The sequence below is a fragment of the Notolabrus celidotus genome, chromosome 14, assembly GCF_009762535.1.
Source record: "Notolabrus celidotus isolate fNotCel1 chromosome 14, fNotCel1.pri, whole genome shotgun sequence".
NCBI lineage: Eukaryota > Metazoa > Chordata > Actinopteri > Labriformes > Labridae > Notolabrus > Notolabrus celidotus.
The window spans coordinates 31,976,532-31,991,786 of record NC_048285.1 but is presented as its reverse complement, the minus strand read 5'-3'; the positions used below and the strand labels follow the sequence as shown (position 1 = coordinate 31,991,786).

General features: G+C 42.0%; 1 protein-coding gene and 1 long non-coding RNA gene across 2 annotated transcripts in view; one reads left to right on the top strand and one right to left on the bottom strand.

The window, feature by feature from the left end:
• myo7aa (myosin VIIAa) overlaps positions 1 to 15,255 on the top strand; it is a 41,112-nt gene that overhangs the window by 56 nt on the left and 25,801 nt on the right. Inside the window, exons 2-17 of the mRNA XM_034701800.1 lie at positions 4,491 to 4,499; positions 6,748 to 6,858; positions 7,667 to 7,780; positions 7,892 to 8,044; positions 9,241 to 9,425; positions 9,539 to 9,660; positions 10,490 to 10,632; positions 10,730 to 10,843; positions 11,117 to 11,185; positions 11,378 to 11,462; positions 11,711 to 11,787; positions 11,916 to 12,035; positions 12,566 to 12,708; positions 12,829 to 13,039; positions 13,144 to 13,279; positions 13,455 to 13,561. Coding sequence (XP_034557691.1) covers positions 4,491 to 4,499; positions 6,748 to 6,858; positions 7,667 to 7,780; positions 7,892 to 8,044; positions 9,241 to 9,425; positions 9,539 to 9,660; positions 10,490 to 10,632; positions 10,730 to 10,843; positions 11,117 to 11,185; positions 11,378 to 11,462; positions 11,711 to 11,787; positions 11,916 to 12,035; positions 12,566 to 12,708; positions 12,829 to 13,039; positions 13,144 to 13,279; positions 13,455 to 13,561 — 1,899 coding nt within the window. The remainder of the gene's footprint in view (positions 1 to 4,490; positions 4,500 to 6,747; positions 6,859 to 7,666; positions 7,781 to 7,891; positions 8,045 to 9,240; positions 9,426 to 9,538; positions 9,661 to 10,489; positions 10,633 to 10,729; positions 10,844 to 11,116; positions 11,186 to 11,377; positions 11,463 to 11,710; positions 11,788 to 11,915; positions 12,036 to 12,565; positions 12,709 to 12,828; positions 13,040 to 13,143; positions 13,280 to 13,454; positions 13,562 to 15,255) is intronic.
• The window catches only part of LOC117825844, a 16,067-nt gene continuing 1,868 nt past the window's right edge, over positions 1,057 to 15,255 (bottom strand). Inside the window, exons 2-3 of the long non-coding RNA XR_004633918.1 lie at positions 13,622 to 13,689; positions 1,057 to 1,399 (exon numbers count right to left, since the gene is read on the bottom strand). This is a non-coding gene — a long non-coding RNA (uncharacterized LOC117825844). The remainder of the gene's footprint in view (positions 1,400 to 13,621; positions 13,690 to 15,255) is intronic.

Sequence of the window (15,255 nt, the reverse complement as noted above, 5' to 3'; positions counted from 1 at the left end):
GGCACATAGGCACAGTGGGGCACAGCACGAATATGTGTGTGTGTGTGGGCAGCTTGTTCAATTGGAGGTACAACAAACTCATTAGAGATCAGCGGCTCATTCTGCGCTCTATTGTTTCCACTGAATGCTCTCTGTGGTCACGCACACACACACACGCACACACACACACACACTCAAATCAGACCAAAGACTGGATGCACTTGTGTGTGTTTGTGAGCGCAAGCATGCATCTGACCTAGTGTCGGTAGTTTTGATACTCAGTTAACGCATTGCTGAGCCTGTCAGCCTTTCTGATCGAATAATCAGCTCTGACATCGTCCCCCCGCCGCGGAGGCCCAAACGGGACGAGCCAATGAGAAACCAGGCAGAGGACAGATCAGACGTCACCCCTCACTGTGGAGACTCATCACACACTCACTATGACCTCCATCCACACTGTGCAGGTGTGTTCAAACTGTGCTGGGCAGGAAGTGTGAACCTCAGACTCTGCAGCCACTGGATGATATTTGATCTGCAGCTCTTTAAAACATCCTGGATTCCACATCAGGAAAAGAAAACCTTCTTCCTTTTTCCAATCTTCATTTTGATCTTTCTAAAGCCGAGGACTTCTTACACTGGATGGAATATGCATTTTGGGATGTCTCTGTGTCTCTACAGCGATGCTCTGACGACCTGTTTTCAGCTGTTTAGTAAATAATATCAGCAAACCATCACAAACAAGACTCCTGTTCACTCTGAGAATGAGATGCACATCTTAGATTATCAACCCTGACAATGACAGAAAACAGGAGGGGGTCTCTTTGGGGACTGGAGGACTGGGATGCAAATGCACGACCTCTCAGCTACAGATGCACCACCCTCATCCAGGTAAACTCAGGCTTCACTGCAGCGTGGAAATGACACTAAGTCCAAGTATAAAAGACGAACCTGGAATACAACATGGAGATATTTCTAGTCTGGTTACAGGCTGAATCTTTGTGGTGTAATGTCCTAATCAGAGGGCACAAGTTTAAAACACTTTAGAGATGTTCATAGTTCAAAAGTATTACTGTTTGTTTTATCCAAATGCAAACATAAGAGAAAAGTCTGAATGTTTTTTTACATTTCTTATCCAGTTATAGGGTGAAACACTTGTTCAAACTAGGATCCCTGCAGCAGCACTTCACTGTGATAGATCCTTAAATGTACAAAGTTACCCCCGAGGATTTCGGCTCTTCCTTCTGTTGCAAAAATAATATTTTTTCAGTTCTTCAGTTTATAACTGCGTCACTTTCTGGAAATGACCTAACCGACTTCACCCGTCACTGATTCCTTTAGAAGTTATGGTTCAGTTGCTCGTTGCCGTCCAGTGAGGAGGTGAAATCTGTCCTGACCTCAGAGGTTCTTTGTCCGGTTCAGTCTGTCGCAGGAGAAAAACAAAGCTGGTTGTTTATTAGATTCTTCTTTTTGTTCCTGAGGTTTTTCAGTGTCACTGAGATGAAGAGATGACATTCGTTCATTATCTATTTCACTCAGACATTCATTCATAGTATTCAGCAGCTCATTGTGTCACTGGAAATCCAATTGGAATGTGAAGTAGTGTTATGAAGTTAGTGTGAGGAATGAGCTCTATTTGCATAAACAAGATGCAAAAATGAACACAGTTTCTTGTGTCACCTGGCTGATTTTTTAGATTCAGTCCAGTTTTTACTTTCACCAGCAGAGGGCAGACCTTCACCTGTATACATACACTGTGCACTCTGAAGCAAAACTTCTCTATTTATTGCCACTTTGAGCTTTAACTCTTCTACATTTGAAGGAAAAACACTCTCACTTTAACCCTCAAAGACCTAGACAGCCACAATGGCTACTTGTTCTTAAATGTTTGATAACTTTTGAATCGCTAAGCCTATCAACAAGCTTTAAAAACTCAGTTACAGTGGACATTCTCAGCTTTCCATTGATACCACCTGAATTTTTATCATTCAGCATATTCAAAATAAATTCAGGAGAGTCTGGCGCCCCCAAAAATGATCTAGGTCTTTAAGGGTCAATCAACCTCTTTAATCTGAGCCCTACATGAATTTAAATAATCAAATTTAACACAAAACAACTCTGCCTCAGTGGTTGCAAGTTTGTTTAACAAACCACAAAATATAAAGTATAAATATTCCAATATTTTTCAGGGTTTTTAAATAACTATACATGTCATGATGTCAAAAGGCTCCATTGTTGTAAATTACATCAAGAACGTCTATATCTTATTATAGGAGCATATCAAAAAGGTTAAATTTCAAGGGATCTTTCTCTGTGTGCTGAAACAAAATAGATACTTTATCATCTTTTAGCTTCTTTATAATATAATTAATACTAATAACCCTTCAGAAACTGCTAATGATATAATATACTCTTAGTAAAACACTCACAGTTCCATTTTGTTTTATTCTAATTAAACTTTGTTGATGAATCTTTTTTACTTCACTTGCAGAATCATACATTTGAAGCATTAAGCAGAGCGCCTCGTTATCTTCTGATTTCTTTCATACAAATTGAATGCATTAGTAATATTTTTGCAGCATGCTTCTTGTGCTTTGTTGCTTTGTGATTCGTCCCTCTTTATGAAGACAGCACAGAGATTAAATGTTAACATTCATCGTCCACTGAAGCAGAAAGCAGAGCCCCTCCGTCTGAGTTTTTATGGTCAGGTTAATTCAGAGACAAATACCAACACATTGAACATGTCACTTTATATCACCGCCTGACCTTTGACTGGTGATCTATCTAAATGCAAATGAGACGAGCTGGAAGTGTCTGCATCAATCATGTGGTCTTTTATGGGCGTCTTGTACCCTGACTCTCCAACACACGTTACTCCAATAATTAGATTCATTTGAGTTTCAGAGTCCTGTGATGGTCTTAATGTTCTTTCATTGGATGTTTGAAACACGGCTGCTAAAAGAAGCCGTAACTCATCATAACTCATATTCCCAGAGGTGTAACCATCACAGAGACCAGCCTGTAGTTTTGTTTTTAAGATGCATGGACAGAAAATTATCCTGTTATGACAAACAACTGATAGTAGTGGTTTCAATGCATGTGCATGAGAGCAAAGAGAGTAGTATACCAGCAGAGGGCAGCCCTGTACCTGCAGCAGACTGCTCACCTGCAGACAGATAATACACAGTCTGCTGTCATCCTCTGCAGTCTACACTTACAGACTTCAGAGAGAGCCTGTATAATTTGTAGTTAGCCCACAGTGATGATAACATGAGACCACAAAGCTGTAGTCATGACTTGAAGCACATTATTATCCTAAGCTGCAACAAAGAGACTCAAACTCCCGTCCTGAGCCTGTTTCTCTCTCTTAAAACTCTCTTTTGAAGCTTTGAGAGAAAGCATTATTATTAAGATAACATAGAGTCATGGAGAGAAACAGGGATGATTTACTTCCTGAAGTCTTTTTCTCTCTGTGTGGACTGCTACCTTTCCAAACAGGAGTCACCATCAGGTGTAAGTGAATACCTTGCTCACGTCTGGTCTGAATTATTTAAGCAAGAAAGAAATGACGAGAACACGCAGCTACCACGGGCAGCATGGACATTACATCACTGCTGCTCTGCTAACACCTCACTATCACTGTGGCTTGTTGTCAGTCTGTCTAAAGCCTGCTCTGTTTGGGAGATTGTGATCACAGCTATAGTTGAAGTAAAGAAGAGAACACCTTCATGATCGCACAATTACAGGCCTATGAGTTGCAAAAAAAAACATGCATTAGCTTCATATGAGGGCATGCATTTAAAAACTACACAACCTGAGTTCATTTTAAGCAAAACATGATATGCAGCAACTTGCAAAAACACACGCAAAGACTCTTACATCATGTGCATGATCTTCCCAAAACCTGAGGACCTATGTGCTCCTTTAAACACTCATTTAATAAAACCACAGAGCTAGTCTGGATTTCCTGGTTGGTCCTGTATGATCGATAAGTAAGAAGACAATATAACGTTTTATTTACCTAGCCGACTGACCTCTCTGAGAAGCAGTGGGTCATGAATTATCAGTCTGATGGGGTGTCTGGTTAGTCGCCCTCAGGCCTTCAACCTTTAAACCACTTCAGTAAAAAGCCTATAAAGGCCTGTGAGTTAAAACAACTCTGTGCATATGAGACTGATTTCATGAGCTCGAGGCAAAGACAGATCCGCTGTTTAGCAATGAAAAAGTAATTGTCCCTGTGCTCTTTATCGACTTTAACAAAGTCTACATCTAAAGGATTCATGTGTTCATTTGTCTGACTTCTTTTTCATGTATAACTTTTAATTCCACAAATGGACTTTGGAGTATTTCAAAGGTTGATTCTTAATAACTATCCATTTCAAACTAGTCCAAGCTTGTTCTATTTGTGGTTATTTATCTGCAAGTTGCACCACAAATAAGTTGCTGATTAGTAAAACAGTATTTAGGATGAACTCCTTTCAGTCATCCAACACTCATAACTGTTAGTGATGGAGTTTGACTTAATATGTCACAAATAAGGGATGCTTTACAACTCACTTTTATGTCTACAAACACACCCAGAAGATGAGCAGTAACAAAATAATCACCAGAAGAATTTAGTTGTAAAATGTACTCATATTTTTGCTATGTTTTTGGTCTCAACCTCCAAATTTCCAACTTTTTGAAGGCTAAACGCTCCAGTACGATCTAAAAAGGTTTGGAGATGTTTGTTTTTATGCTGTTTTGTGTCATGTCTGATCACTGGACTCTGATTGCACACATCACAAAGGAAGTGAGTGTATCACTAGGTTTATTTATCCTCTAGAAGAAGTGTTTGAATTTTGTTTGTGGTTCTTAAATTTGTTTTTGAGCAGAGGTAAAAAGCAAGATCATCCACGGGAATGTGCCATGACTTCAGAGTGTAGAGGACAAAAGCCTGGTGAGAGATTAGAGCAATAGAAGAGGGAACTTTAAGGTGAAGGGAGAGATAAAAAGATGATTTAAAGAAGGACAGGCAGAAGAAGACTTATTAAAGAGACGACACAAAAACAGACACCAAACAGATCCTCTGTTCAATAATTCAACACACGGTTTCTGATAGATGCCGTTGGCCCTGCTTGCTCCTATTTACTCTTTCATTGGCTGTGTGTGTGTGTGTGTGTGTGTGTGTGTGTGTGTGTGTGTGTGTGTGTGTGTGTGTGAGACAGGTGCTTGGTGGTGTAATGTTCAGGTGGCTCAGTTTGCCAGACAGAGTATTTACTTAATTAAACTGACATGTATGTAACACACACTCAAGGAACCATTCATCACATTTAAACACACAAAGTCAGAAACTCACATCCCATACGACACACAGCTAGTGCTCTTCCCTTCTTTCTCTTCTTTTAAATCAAGAAACAAATACTGAATGCTTCAAACTGTAAACATCATCACAAGGACAAAGCTTGCACGTTGTAGTTATGATGAGAAAGGCGAATGTTAGCTTTGTATCATATTGTGTTTTATCATGTGTCGTGTTGCATCATATCCTGACTTCCATCCCAAAGTACAGCTAAGACTGATGTTGAATATCCTGCAGGACAAGTCATCCTATAGGAGATACTTTCATATACATTTAAGAGTCAGGCTTCTGGTGGTGCTGATGGAAAAGTCAGAGGACAAAAAAAGTATGCTGCATCCATCATCTGAGATCCAAAAGTCAACAAAACTTCATGATAATCTGTCTTTAAGTTCAACAAATACTTCCGTCTTGACCAATTTAGATGACTTATATTGGCATGGTGCAAATATAGACATAAATATTGGAGAGGAGGTGGAATAGAAACACATTAGATACAGAAATAATCAGAGGAAGAGGATATTCATGCAGACAGGACATCATCCAGACTCTGAATGTCGTCCAGCCTGCTGTGTTTCAGTCCGGCACCCTGTGGGGAGTCGTCCTGCTCAGACTGAACGCAGATCATCATCCAATATTTGGTCTTTTAATCTCTTTAGTTTTTATTTTTATTTTGAAACCTCATCTTTGGGCTTTGCTGATCATCTATCCTAAAAGGCATCAATGACAGAATTTCTCCCTTATTGAAATAAGTAAAGAAGTAGAGAGACTCTCCGTCTATGAACCAGGAGATCATCAGAGTTTATAAGTTACAGTTACTTACATCGGATTGCAGTTAAAGCCTGCAGTATATTTATCATCCAGAAATCCAACACCAGGACACACCTGAGGAGGAGGAGGTGTCTTCTTGTTACCATGGGTGACAGGGGCTGGGTTAAGAAGTGACTGTGAGTGTGTTTGTGTGAAAGAGAGAGAGAGAGAAGAGGAGGATTATTCTAAAATGTTCCTGCAGGGAAAACTTTGAAGGGATCTGAAGTTTTGTGGATTACAGTTTTTTATCCAAGATTTTTAAGTTGATTTTATGATTTTTGAGCCTCTCTCTCATCAGCATGTCAGATACTGGACCTACTTCTTTTGACTTCCCTTTCTGCTGTGCTTAAAGGACATGTCAGTATTTTTAAGATGAACCTAGGGGAGAGAAAGAAAGGTGGCATGAGACCCTGATCTGCTGGATTTAAACCTCTGATGCACTGATCCTGTGGTAGCATGAAGAGTTGGAACACTCCAGAGCTTGTTTGATATCTTACATGGATTATTAAAAGTCTCAGATGTGAGACACCATCCTTCTTCACTGCTGGGTTTTTAATCAGAGTGGATTAACGGTCTGGTATCGTTGGATATTCTCTCTCAGTGTGTGAGTTTGTTCAACACACGTGAAGATGTACAAACGTCGGGAGTATGTGGAGCTCTATGAGAAGGATCTGGCCAAATGGGCGCTACTACGCAACGTCAACACTGTGATGAAACACAGCACACTGCTGCCGGTATGCATGCACACACTGTATGTGTGTGTGTGTGTGTGTGTGTGTGTGTGTGTGTGTGTGTGTGTGTGTGTGTGTGTGTGTGTGTGTGTGTGTGTGTGTGTGTTTGTGTCCATGAGTCATAATTGCATGTCTTCACTCTGTGGGCTCAGCATCATGTTTGAATCCTGCGTGTCTGCCATTTGTTTCATGCATCAATTATCAAAATGTGTCGCTTTTTTGGGATGCTGGTGTGTGTGTGTGTGTGTGTGTGTGTGTGTGTGTCTGTGTGTGTGTGTGTGTGTGTGTGAGAGAGAGAGAGATTCAGCTTTACTGTTAGATATTTAAAACCAAAGGCAAACATTTGTGTCAGCATCTGTGAGAAAGAAACAATTTCTTTGTATTATTATAATACTTCTTATAATAATCTTTATTTATATAGTAGTTTTCAAAACAGGGTTGTCCATCTCCACCAATTCCTGATTCACATTCTGTAATTCCTTCTTGAGGTTTCAGAAGCTTCAAATCCAGACTTTAAATTCAGTCTGGACCAGATTATCCTCCATTAAGCTCTGACAGACGTAGTAAAGAAAGGAAGATGATCCGAGGTCTTCTTTAACCCCACAGTCCGGTTTAAAAGGTTCACATGTCTCTTGATCAGATCTGTTACAGGTTCAATTTGATTGTGTAAGAATGAGTCATGATAATGATCTTACAATCACATCCTCCAGATCCTGAAACTTTCTTAAATGATGAATCACATCTATGGGGAAAGGAAACAAACACAGAAGTCTGATCCTGGTTTTGGTTTAAAGTCTTGGTTTCTTTCCAGGGCGACTATGTCTGGCTGGACCTCAAGACGGGTCGGGAGTTTGAGGTGCCGATCGGTGCCGTGGTCAAACTCTGTGACTCAGGACAGATCCAAGTGCTCGATGATGAAGGGAATGTAAGTGTTAGAACAAATCAACACACACACACTGGTAGTGTTCATACTGAGGTAACACACCATGGAGTGCACTGAGTGTGAAGTTTACACATGTCCCCCCTTGTTCTCCAGGAGCACTGGATCTCCCCTCAGAATGCCACCAACATCAAGCCGATGCACCCGACCTCCATCCACGGGGTGGAGGACATGATCCGCCTGGGAGACCTGAACGAAGCCGGCATCCTCCGAAACCTCCTCATCAGATACAGAGAGAAGCTCATATATGTGAGTATCTCTGTAGGACTGATGATAATACACTGAACAGGGACTCAATCTCACCTCTCCAGCACCGCTCATGAAATATATATACAGACATGGTTTTCTAATCTATCAGTTAAGTTTGTAAAATCTGTAACAATGAACATGTAGGTAGGTCATCCGCTGCAGGACAGAGAGGTTTTACAATCCTTCATTCACAATTTCCTACTCGACAATGAGCTCCTCAATCTTAATCCGAGGCTTCACTGATCTTAACCAACAACATCTCTTACTCCTCCCTCAAACTGGCCTGTTCTCTCATCTCAACCTCTTGCTTCTCCACTCTCTCTCTCTTTTCCTTTCCGACCTTTATTCCCTCCTTTTTCTTCTGAAGACAAACTGCGGTGGCAGGGTAAGTCAGCTCCTGCACGCCAAGCGAGATCCACCCCCAGAGTAAAACATGCTCCCCCAAACGTTTAACGCAAAACCTGCACAGCATCAGAAACAGCTTCAAGCAGCACACTTCCTGTTCAGTTGCATCACTTAACAGCATGAATGTTGCATGTTTTAAATGTTTTTATACACTTAAATCTTATTTTGCCGTACAAAAACACTGCATCCAATTTTTGCAAAAACTACGGCCGCACTGGAGTAAAGATCTGGATATCTCTCATACATGTTTGCTCCGTCTTATCGGTCGCAGAGCTGCAGCCTGGGAACATGTTAATTTGTAACCATCATGGCTGCTTGATCTCTCGTGGCGAACACTGATATGCTCTCATTGTCATCCTTGAACCATCTGAGCCAAGAGACCTTCATCATCATCCTCGTCTACCCTCAGACTGCCCGAGCCTGCTGCTCTATGCCCGGACGCTGCTGTGTGAGCAGGAAGCTCAGCAGCTGAAGTTCATATTTCTTACTTCAGAAACTGCATGCTACATTTGCAGCCTGATTATGCTCTAACATTCAGCTCACAGCAACTAAACAAACACGTGAAAGAAACAGACTCAGGCTTCATGAATAAACAGATTGTTTGCATGCATGCATCCGTTTGTGTCTCAAATGTGCATATTTTTTCATTCATTTAAGGATCTGCATGCTTCCACCTGCAGCTGTAGGGTTTATGTTTTACACATCAACATGCTCAAACGAAGACCTCGGACCAAATCACTAAGAATCACATCAGCCAAGAAACTTTAATCAACTGTTCCCTCTTCGTGCAGACTTACACCGGCTCCATCCTCGTAGCCGTCAACCCGTACCAGCTGCTGCCCATCTACACGGCCGACCAGATCCGCCTCTACACCAACAAGAAGATCGGTGAAATGCCTCCTCACATCTTTGCCATCGCAGACAACTGTTACTTCAACATGCAGAGGAACAACCGTGACCAGTGCTGCATCATCAGGTGAGAAAAGAGAGCGGGCGGCTGCAGCGAGACGCTCACATCCAAAACAGCAGTGTGTGAAATAAACAAGCATCTAAGAAAGAGTGTGTGTTTGTGTTTGTGTGACGTTATAGTGGAGAATCAGGAGCAGGGAAGACAGAGAGCACCAAACTGATCCTTCAGTTCCTGGCAGCTATCAGCGGTCAACACTCCTGGATCGAGCAGCAGGTCCTGGAAGCAAATCCTATACTAGAAGGTAGGAACACACTCAAATGCACGTCAACACATGAGTGAAACTTTACTGGATGTGCTTGCAGAAAAGTAAAGTTCCTCGCCTTGCACATGTCTTTAATGAGGATGTCAAACTCCAAAACCCTGCATCTAACTCCTGACCTGATGATTAAATGTCACCCAATCATCCTTTGTGCTTATCCTCTATTGAAATGCGTGACCATGTCTGAGCCGGGGATCCGACAATGCCACCAGTCTGACCCACTTTACACAGGGAATAAGAGCTGCAGGCATCATTTACTCTTTAATCTAGCACAGTGTAAAAGTCTCACCTGAGAGAAAAACAATACTGCAATGTTGCACCACTCTGCCATGGATGGATTACTGAATGGGCCAACTGGGCACGGTACCAGGGGTTCGAGGAGGTCAGGGGGAACCAGGGGGAAGCCGGACTCAACATTTATTGTATTGAGGTCAACCAAATATGATCCAGAAGGACAGAGATAAAGACACAGACAAAGGACAAAAAGAGATGAAGTGATGAGTTGAATCTGTCCATGCATCAGTCTCCATTTAAACACTCAGTTTCTCCCCACTATCATCTCTCTCTCTCTCTTCATCTCCCTCTATCCCTCTCTCCAACACGGTCTCAGCAGATGTGTGTCTAACATGAGTCTGGTCCTGCTGGAGGTTTCAGCCTGTTAAAGGAAGTTTGTCCTTACCACTGTAACTTGCTAAATGTTGCAAAGTGCTCTGCTCATGGTGGATTAAGATGAGATCAGACTGAGTCCTGTCTGGAAGATGGGACTGGATCTGATCCAGTCTTGATGTTGGGTCTTTGTTCTCTCCTGCAGCCTTTGGAAACGCTAAAACAATCCGAAATGATAACTCGTCTCGCTTCGGGAAATACATCGACATCCACTTCAACAAGAGAGGAGCGATCGAGGGAGCCAAGATAGAGCAATACCTGCTGGAGAAGTCCAGAGTGTGTCGACAGGTACGACACAAACACCTGTCCTCCTGCTCCAATGCATTTACACAGAGGTTAGGGACTGAAAGAACAACCTGAACCCTCTCTCTTTCTCTCTGTGCAGGCGTCTGATGAGAGGAACTACCACATCTTCTACTGCATGCTGAAGGGAATGACTCCAGACGAGAAGAAGAAACTGGGGCTGAGTAAAGCCACCGACTACACCTACCTGACCATCGTGAGTCCAGTTTCACCTCCAGCTTCATGATATCTGTCACAGCATCTTCAAACTGTTCAGATTTTGAACTCTGGTGTCCTTCAACTTTAGTCAGGACAACTATGTGAACTTTGACCTCTCGATACATGCAAAATAGAGATGCTGTGATGAGAAGATGAGGAAGTATCACCAGCTGTGCAACATGTTTGATAGAAGAAAATATCTGCACATGCAAAAACATGAGCAGGTTCTTTATCCAGAGGAATCTAACACACATCTCCTCTCTCTCTGCAGGGTAACTGTACTGTGTGTGACGGCCGAGACGACTTGAAGGAGTACTCCAACATCCGCTCTGCCATGAAGGTACTGAGTTAACACAGTGACCCATTTTTAATCAAAGGTAATGAGTGTTTATCTGATCAATAAATGATCCGCTCATGTTTGAAGGAAACTGGAAGGTGATGAACGCTGTTATGAAATCCAGATTCACAGTTCTCTTCTGCTCCGTCCTCCGTTCCTTGACTTGTAATCTGAGTAATCCTCTTTGCTCTGCAGGTTCTGATGTTCACAGACAAAGAGAACTGGGAGATTACCAAACTGCTGGCTGCTATATTACACATGGGAAACCTCGGGTATGAAGGTAAAGTCCATCAGCTGTTATAAGTCATTGAAGTAACTGATGTCGTAGGGTTTTTTGCAGCACTGGTACGATTACTAGCTCAGTGTCTCTCTGGTTGTTGAAGCTTAGAGGAGAATATTCCTGCAGGAGCAAGAACTGAATGTTAGCTTAAAATCTAAAAGTTCTCATGACAGTAAAAAGGGAATAGAATAATTATTAATCAGAGAGGGTCAGGTATCTAAAACTCCCTGTGACCTCTGACCCTGCAGCTCGCAACTACGACAACCTGGACGCCTGTGAGGTCGTCCGCAGCGTTCACCTCACCACTGCTGCTACACTGCTGGAGGTGATGCAAACACACACACACACACACACACACACACACCTAAACACACACACACTTACACACTGATGTACAAGAGCTGTTAATCTGTTTCAGTGAGGTTCAACCATGAAATACGTGTGTGTGTTCAGGTGGACGGTAAGGACCTGATGAACTGTCTGACCAGCCGTACTCTGATCACCAGAGGAGAGACCGTCTCCACCCCGCTCAGCATGGAGCAGGCTCTGGATGTGCGCGACGCCTTTGTGAAGGTAAACACGAGACTGTCACTGTCGACTTTCTCATTAAACTTTCTTATTCAAGACACAATCACTTCAGTCAGAGCCACTCTCATCAAGAGAAAGTAATATATTCACATGCAAGAAGTTATATTTGGTGGTATGACTCTGTTCTGGGAGCTCCCTGCCCTTCCTTGTGCCTACAACAAATGCCAAAGCCTCTTTTATGTGCATACATGACAAGCAAAGGCAGGGAGAGCAGCAGCAAATGCATTTTATGCATTTTCTGCCACATGAAGCATCTAAAAAATGCATACTTTAAGTCTGGATAAATCCATCTATGTTTACTTGCTACCTAGTGCTCTTCCTCTGCCTTTGTTGGCACCCTGCAGTGTTTCAAAAGAGCACCGTGACCAACACTAGATCAGTGACGAGTGAGACGTCATTTATACCCAACGAATCATCGTAAAGTTACATGCAGATGATTGCAAAAGAAAGTGTGTGTGTGTGTGTGTGTGTGTGTGTGTGTGTGTGTGTGTGTGTGTGTGTGTGTGTGTGTGCAGGGAATTTACGGCCGACAGTTCGTGTGGATCGTGGAGAAGATCAATGCAGCCATTTATAAGCCGACTTCCACACAACCCAAAGCTCTGAGACGCTCCATCGGACTGCTGGACATCTTTGGCTTTGAGAACTTCACAGTCAACAGGTTCGGCACACACACATACACACACATTTATACACACACCTGCAGCTCTGAGTGACCCCGCATCAACCTGACTTGAAGCTGTAATACATCTCTGCTCTGTCACCCTCCTCCTCTCTGCAGCTTCGAGCAGCTCTGCATCAACTTTGCGAACGAGAACCTGCAGCAGTTCTTTGTGCGTCACGTCTTCAAACTGGAGCAGGAAGAGTACAACCTGGAGAACATCAACTGGCAGCACATCGAGTTCACCGACAACCAGGACGCCCTGGACATGATCGCCATCAAACCCATGAACATCATCTCGCTCATCGACGAGGAGAGCAAGTTCCCAAAGGTACGCAGACTCTCCTCTGATGAAGACGAACAGGTCCTGTACAAAGGGACTCTGCAGGTTTCAGGCTTTGGTCTAATGTGTTTCTGTGTGTGTGGCTCATGCAGGGCACAGACACCACCATGCTCAACAAGCTGAACTTCCAACACAAAGTCAACACCAACTACATCCCTCCAAAGAACAACCACGAGACGCAGTTTGGCATCCAACACTTCGCTGGAGTGGTTTACTACGAGACACGAGGTCAGTCTCTGCAAACAGAGTGTGAAGACAAAGATCTGTATCATGTGTTTCTGCAGAAATCACAGTTTAAAGGCACGCCTCTTTAGAGTCTGCTGGTGTTTCCTTAGTTTGTGTGCATGCTCTAACACAGGGTGTGTGTGTGACTTGTGTGTGTGTGTGTGTGTGTGTCCTGCAGGCTTCCTGGAGAAGAACAGAGACACTTTATACGGCGACATCATCCAGCTGGTTCACTCGTCCAAGAACAAGTTCATCAAACAAATCTTCCACGCTGATGTGGCCATGGTATACACACACACACACACACACGCACACACACACACACACTTAACTTAACGTACTGACCTTTAAAGTGAAGTGAAGTCTCCCTCTGAGTTCACAGCCTCAGTCTGAATGTCACAGAAATAGTTCTTCTGAGTAAAGACAGAGAAAGAAGAAGAGGGTTCAGTGTCACCATCCTTGTAATGCTCCTGTAGCTCCACTGTTTCTTCTTCTGCATGTTTCTCAGTAAAGTCCGGCTCAGAGCTAACATCCTCTGTTTCCCTCTGTGTGTGTGTTCCTGTTTCTCTCTCTGTGTGTCTATGGTGTGTTCCTGTGTTTGTGTGTTTCTCTTTGTGCTGCTTCTCTAAAGTTTCTGTGTGGTATTGCTGCTCGTAGTTCTGTAGGTCGTCCTGACAGATCTCCTCTGAAGGTAAAAAATGAAAAAGCCTCAGTCTCTGAAATCACTCTCCATCCTTTCATCATTCATCCCTCCATCTTTGCACCTTAAATAGAATTTGATGTCTCTATTTTTGCAGCTTCATGTAAACCTATATTCAGTGTTATCTCAGCATGTGTCCAAATATATCATCAACCCTCACATTGCATGTGTTATACTAAACTCTACTGACATCAGATCTACATGAAGAAGGTGTTTGAGTGAGGATTACTGCAGTTTTCCCTGGAGATGTTAAATAATTCTTACAAATAATAATATAATGTTAGTATTTAGGTGAAAATGTTTGCATATACTGTTTATTTTTTATTAGACCATGGATCTAAGCAGACAGAAATGTATCCTTGTCCTTTAAAGTCTTCACAAATACATTTAACTATAAACAAAAAAATTAAAAGGCATACAGATAATAAACCTATTAAATCTCACTTATTATTCTATAAAAAATATACGTGATTAATCTCTTTTTCTGGCAGTTCATCAATTATTCGTCTGTTACTTAAATTTATTTTGAAGGTGCCAACCGGAAGTAGCCTTCATCTCTCTGATCATGACTAATATGGCTTGGTGGTAGAAAACTAATGATTTTGATTTTAGGTTAAGTTAATTTAGGGCAACAAAATTTAAAAATTTAGACTTTATAAAAAAAAAATAATAATAATAATCTGCATTCAAAATTTTTTTACAAACCACCATACATCATTAAGGCCGTTACATTAAAATTGTAAAGACTCAATAGATTTAGTTTTATAATTTCAGTTTCATTCTTTACCTGATATTACTTTTGTTAAAAGTGAAATTGAAAGTTTTTGCAATTATTTTCAAGAGTACCCTACTGCAGGCAAGATGGCGCCGCCACAACGTCCACACCGGAAGTCCATACCGGAAGTCCATACCGGAAGTTACAAAGCTAAAAACGTTGCAATAACACCCACACCGGAAGTTACAAAAATAAAAGCCTTGAAAAACAGGAACGTGAACGCAAAATAAAAGCCTTCAAAAACACGTAGGTTTACGCGTAATTCTATGAACTTTTTTGCACTTACATTTTAATCGTATCAGTATTATTGACTAGTTGATTGACTCCAAAAGTGTATAGGCTGTTGAGAATTTACTGTTTTGAGAAGTTACTTAGAAGCCTGCACGAATCACTAAGTTATAGTGTTAACGTCTCAGCCATGCACAGCCTTTTGTTCCGAGTGTGTGTTGAAATACTTAAAGCTGATTATGATGCTGCCGTGATGACATCTGCATATGCCTCTCT